At 46.9% G+C, this 6,000-nt stretch overlaps 1 protein-coding gene across 1 annotated transcript in view; it reads left to right on the top strand.

Annotated features, from left to right (window-relative positions):
* Positions 1-3,958: 3,958 nt before the first annotated feature.
* The window catches only part of UBAC2 (UBA domain containing 2), a 104,306-nt gene continuing 102,264 nt past the window's right edge, over positions 3,959-6,000 (top strand). Inside the window, exon 1 of the mRNA XM_035557021.2 lies at positions 3,959-4,072. Within this exon, the coding sequence (XP_035412914.1) occupies positions 4,042-4,072 (31 nt within the window). The 5' untranslated portion in view covers positions 3,959-4,041. The remainder of the gene's footprint in view (positions 4,073-6,000) is intronic.

The raw sequence follows: 6,000 nt of genomic DNA, 5'->3' as shown, positions 1-6,000 counted from the left end.
AAGAAATATCTAAAAGTTCCTTCTCTAGCCACTCCCAGTCTCTTCCCACTAATTCTAAGCCTACCAGCTCTACATGGAAAGAACTCATCGAGGAAATGTTCTGTATCTTCTACCTATTGTAAAACAAACAAACAAAAAACAAACAATAGAACAAACCAACAGTGTAACATGATGAACCCACTACAGTTTAAGAGGACAACAGATCTGCTGCACTACAAAGCATTGTTCACTTCTGAGGGAGAGAAATTCTCTAATCTTGGAAAGGCACAGGACCAATCAGTCTGATTTCAGCCCAGTGAATCTCTCTGCCTTCTGCCCTTCCTCGTCTTCTCATGCAAGCTGCTGTCAGCAAGCTGTGCTGCCACACAAGTCTCCCCTACAGGTATGGTGCACAGCTTTCTTTACATTCTTCTGCAGCTGAATACAAGGGTTGGAAACTGTAAGGAGAAGTTACTGAAATCATTAAGGTTAACATTAGTTTACTTCCAGGTATCTGCTAATATTTCCGGTAGTTGTAGTAGCTTTATGTGCTACTATGAATGCCACAGAAGACCCCAGACATCAAGGAGACACAGACCATCACCCATGAACCTGCAGAGTCCTGAGAGGTCTGAGTCAAGATAGAAAATTCCTCAGTGAGGTGTTACATTTCCATCCTGTTTTGCTCTGCTGCTATCCTTCATTCTTTATGGCAGGGGAGCGTCTGACTCTTAGAGATTAATTAGTAATTAAGAGTTGGTTCAAAAACACTGCAAGTTCAGAGAAAAAAGCAAGCTAACCACATTAGAAAACAGTTAGAAATATAAACTCCAGTCTCTTGAGATTTTTTTTCTTTGAGTAGGAACTTTAAATAAGTTTCTTTTGAACATACCTAATTGACCCCACTAACTAGATGTAATAAACAAATGCAGATATTTAAGCTGACATTTGAGCAGTGTCAAAGCCTTCTAAGCTTGTTCTAAGTAGATTAGCAGATAAGTGCTAGCTTTCGTATTCTGGGATATGTTCCAAGGCAAACATGAAGACGGACGATTTCATTTAACTCCACAGTGGACAACACTTTATGTTTAAATAATGCAAATCATTTTCATAATTCTTATGACAAGCTATCAGCTGGCACTGCTGAGGTTGGGGTAAATAGCTCTCTCCTTTAATGAAGTCTCTGGTTGCCACTGTGTCTGAAGGCAAAAACTGCATTTCTTTTACTGTTCAATCAGAATGTGAAAGTATAATTATTAGCACTGGGTATGTAGTTTTCTCAAAAACACACAGTGGATCTCATCTGATCTAATCTGAGAAAAACTGACTAGATAAATCTTCTTTGAAACAGGGATATTAGATGTTAGATCTTTGGATATTTCATAGATTCAGTAATATGTTTGCAGCCTTACATAAAATAGTGGCAAATAAATCCAGAGCCAGCTTCCAATATCCCAGCAGTATTGACAAATCTGCATATACATATTTTAGTATGTTGTTTGGAGAAGCTTGTCAGCTACTGCCACTCATTCAGTTTTGTTTTACCTATCAATGATAACAAGTCCAAAGAGCTGCTTTCAAAATAGCAATTAAGTATTTGCCCAACTGCATCCTTATCCAGCAAAATACATGCTTAAGTCTCTTGGATGTTCAATGGTTCTGACTTCCATCTAATACTAGTGCTGAATGTTGCAGAGAAGAATCTCTCTAATATGATTACCTTGTGGGAACATAAATCATGGGAAATCTTCAAAGCTGAGGCTCACAGTTCAGTGTGCTAAATGGGACTTTCAGGCTCCCAGTTCTGCTGAATGCACAAACATCATCCTGTTTCTTCCTGACACTCGCATCTGTGACACAAGCAGAGCAGAGCATCATCACCTTTTAGATGCCTAGTATGATTTATTTCAGTAAACTCTGATTTCTATATGGACTTGAAAATGTCACTGAAATTTAGAGCCGCAATAATTTCAGCCATATTATACCAAATTTGAATGAAATCAGAGGTGGATTTTGGCTCACCCTATCTTAAATGTTGATACCTATGTATGAGCTAGGTTTCTAACATACTGGTACAGCTAGAGGCCATCTGTTCAAGAGTTGCTGGACTCTAGGGAGCAATTCTTTTCATCCCAAAATAGACCTCATCTGAAAAGCTCGCTAGTCTCCACTGAATGTACGGACTACACCTCCATTAGCTCTAATGAGCATGTACACATGGCTCCTGTGTAGACTCTTACATTGTGGACTCCCAAAGTTGGGGTGAGCCAGTTCTCCCCTCAGGTGTCATAATCTTCCGAAGGGTAAGGAGTCAGGCATTCTCAAAGTAATTACAGATTTCAATTTTAAATCATCTTTAGAAAGATGACAGTAATTACATACTATATACCTGGACTAACATGTTTTATATTGTATAGCTCTACCTGACCTTCTCCACACCTGCAATGCCTGAGTGCTGGCTGTGCACTCTGACAAGACCAGTGACAAGTAGCTGTCCCTCAAGCCCCATGCAAACAGGGTGGCCTTCTGCTGTGGCCTTGAGGCGTCCCCAGCTGCAGCTTGTGGTCTGGCCTACACACATGCCTTGTGAATCTCTCTGCTTCTGTGCTGCAGCTTGATTAAAATAATGTATTCGGCCTGGTTTGGTTACTGTACATCCCCCTTTCACAAAATGGAAGATATATAGATAAGGGGGTGAAGCTCTGGGGCTGGCAGCACAGGAAGGACATGGACCTGTTGGAGTGAGTCCAGAGGAGGGCCACAAGGATGCTCAGAGGGCTGGAGCACCTCTCCTACAAAGACAGGCTGAGGGATTTGGGGTTGTTCGGCCTGGAGAAGAAAAGGCTCTGTGGAGACCTTATAGAGGCCTCCCAGTACCTAAAGGGGGCTACAGGAAAGCTGGGGAGGGACTCTTTGTCAGGGAGTGTAGTAATAGGACAAGGGTGGATGGCTTTAAACTGAAAAAGGGTAGGTTTAGAATAGATATAAGGAGGAAATTCTTTACACTTCTTTTAATTGGGCCCAAGAAGGACACTGAGGCACTGGAGCCTGTCCAGAGAAGGGCTACGAAGCTGGTGAAGGGCCTGGAGCACAAGTCCTGTGAGGAGCGGCTGAGGGAACTGGGGTTGTTTGGTCTGGAGAAGAGGAGGCTCAGGGGAGACCTTATTGCTCTCTGCAACTACTTGAAAGGAAGGTGTGGGGAGCTGGGGGTCGGCCTCTTCTCACAGGTAACTAGTGATAGGACTAGAGGGAATGGCCTCAAGTTGTGCCAGGGGAGGTTCAGGTTGGAAATGAGGAGACATTTCTTCTCAGAAAGAGCAGCCAGGCATTGGGACGGGTTGCCCAGGGAGGTGGTGGAGTCACCGTCCCTGGGGGTGTTCGAAGAAAGGTTGGACGTGGTGCCTGGGGACATGGCTTAGTGGGTGACATTGGTGGTAGGGGGATGGTTGGACCAGATGATCTTGAAGGTCTCTTCCAACCTCAATGGTTCCGTGATTCTACTCTGAGGGTGGTGAGGCCCTGGCACAGGTTGCCCAGAGAAGCTGTGGGTGCCCCATCCCTGGAGGTGTTCAAGGCCAGGCTGGATGGGGCTTTGGGCAGCCTGGTCTGGTGGGAGGTGTCCCTGCCCAGGGCAGGGGGGTTGGAACTGGATGGTCCTTAATGTCTCCTCCACCCCAGACCATTCTGCACACCATGCCCGCGTAACAAACTAGATCAATCGCCGTCCCAGATTCCTGTGGCCATGAGGGGCACACCAAAGACATCTCAGCGACCGCCTCCCGGCCGTGCAAACACCCCAGGTGCCCACACACGACAGCTCCCCCACCTCACCAGCGGACGCCTTCCCCCACCCCCCCACCTCCTCCTCCTCCTCCTCTCCCTCCCCGCGGTCCCGACAGGGGGCGCCGGCCGCTCGCTGTCGGCGGCGTTTGTCCCCTCGCGGCCGCCTTAGCCGCGCGTCCCGGGGCCGGCCGCGGCTCCGCGGGCTCTGCCCGGCCTGCGGGGTGCCGCCGGGGCCGGGCCGGGCCGGGCCGGGCTGGGCCGGGCCGGGCCGCCGCCGCCATGTTCTCCAGCACCGGCTCCAACGGGCTCTGTGAGTACCGGCACGGGGGGGGGGCGGCGGCGGCGCTGGCGCTGGCTCCCCGCGGAGGGACGGGGCCGGGCTGGGGCCGTGCTGCCGGGCGGGACCCCGGCGCCCCCCGGTGGCATCGGGGAAGGGGCTCGGAGGGCGCCGGGTTTTGCACATGGGTCCGATAACGCCCCGGCTGGTTCCCAGCTTCTGATTTATTCTGATTTATTTTTCTCCCCGGTGACAGATACTGTAGATGCAGCCTTTTGGTGGCATGGGGCCGTGTGTCGTTCTGTGAGAAAGAGTGTGCGGGGAAAAGTATCCCTGGTTGGCTGAATGCGTGGAAAGTCGCAGTCGGTATTTAAAGATTTTTCCAAGATAGGAACATCGGAAGGATGAGTGGAAAATCGCGGTCGTAAGAAAACATCTGTGCTAGGAGAAAAGCCCGGAGAAGGTGCCATCCTGCTCGTACAAAGTAAATGGTTCACCCTCGTCTTTTTTCCCTACGGGGAAACCGGTACGGTGTACAATCTTAATGAACTTTAAGCCAGTCAACTCGCCTATTGACTGACTTAAAGTAATTTTCACAATAACTTGCTGGTATAGCTATACTGACAAACTCCAGTAGAGGCGTGGATTTAGGTAACAGTGACATATGCTCACCTGGTGCCCAGCTGTGACAGTTCAAGACGTCCCTGTGCCCTCGGATTTTTGTTTCTGCCTTTCCAGCACAAGTGTGTGGCTGGGAGCTGTGTCGGGCTCGGGCACTGCTGTGCAGGACGGGATGGGCGATGAAGGTGGGTGCAAGCCCCGCTGCCTGACGTGGCACCAGGGGAGCACACGTGTGTGCGTCCTCTTCTGCCAGCTGGGTCTCGAGAGCAGTGACCTCGTGCAGAAGGGCACTGACGAACGTTTGCTGGGGCAGTGAGTAGATGAATGAGCCTGTATCAGAGACCCTGGATAAAATAACCGGACGCCTGAATTGACAGCGCTAAGAATAATGGTGCCAGGTCAGATTGAAGGCTCCCACAGCCTAGTGTGTCACCTCTGACAGGCTTTTTAACACCTATAAAGTTTGGTTCAAGCCATATAATAATGCAGTTTAGTAAAACTCAGTAATACAAAGCTTTTTTTTATAGCCATGTGTATCTTAGGTCATTTTCAAAAGTGACCTACTTGTTGATTGTATTTCTGGCAGAGTAGGGGTTTTAGCATCCTCTGACATATATGCGGAGGTAAAAATACCAGAGGTGACTATTCTTTTTGTCACCATTGTCTTGTTTTCACTCCTTCCTGCAGAGTTCCCATCTTTAGCAGTACCAAAACAAACACCAAATGACCCCAGAGCTCTACTAGGTTTTGGAAATGCAATTCCTGATGAGCTTGTTTTGCAAAGTGTTCTAACAAGGGTGCCAGAAACAGTTTTCTAGAAGCAAGTCTGTAGTGGTTTGGCCCAATCACCTTTATGAAAAATATCACTTTGATTTTAAAACTTCGTATTGGAATGTAACTACTTATTTAACTCATTTGAAGTCTCTTGGTTCTTTTAAATTTTTATGGTTAATTAATTCTTGAAATTGGATTTAATCCTCTCCTGGAAGAGATAGGAGAGTAACCAGTAAGTCTTAGCAACAGCAATTGCAGCTCGTTTTAAACCTTTTACTCCATCTGGTAATAATGATCTGAGTAAGGTCAATAAAATCTTGGACTAGGATGTTGTTATCCATGCTCTTTGAATTCTTTGTTTATTATTTCTTTTGCTAATTTTAGAATAAACCAAAATGAAAGGTGACTACAGCAGATTGTGGAAACAGTGCAAAGGTTAATTTAATAGTCTGAGTTGTCATTAGAGGTCTAAATGAGAGAAGTAACTCAAGAATCCTGACATTGTATTCAATGCGCTGCATAGATCAAATTCATGATCAGTGTCCCTTGAAGCTTTTCTCCTTTTG

Source organism: Cygnus atratus, chromosome 1 (assembly GCF_013377495.2).
Source record: "Cygnus atratus isolate AKBS03 ecotype Queensland, Australia chromosome 1, CAtr_DNAZoo_HiC_assembly, whole genome shotgun sequence".
Classification (NCBI taxonomy): Eukaryota; Metazoa; Chordata; class Aves; order Anseriformes; family Anatidae; genus Cygnus; species Cygnus atratus.
The sequence above is the reverse complement of the archived record's forward strand: the minus strand, read 5'-3'. Positions and strand labels throughout refer to the sequence as shown.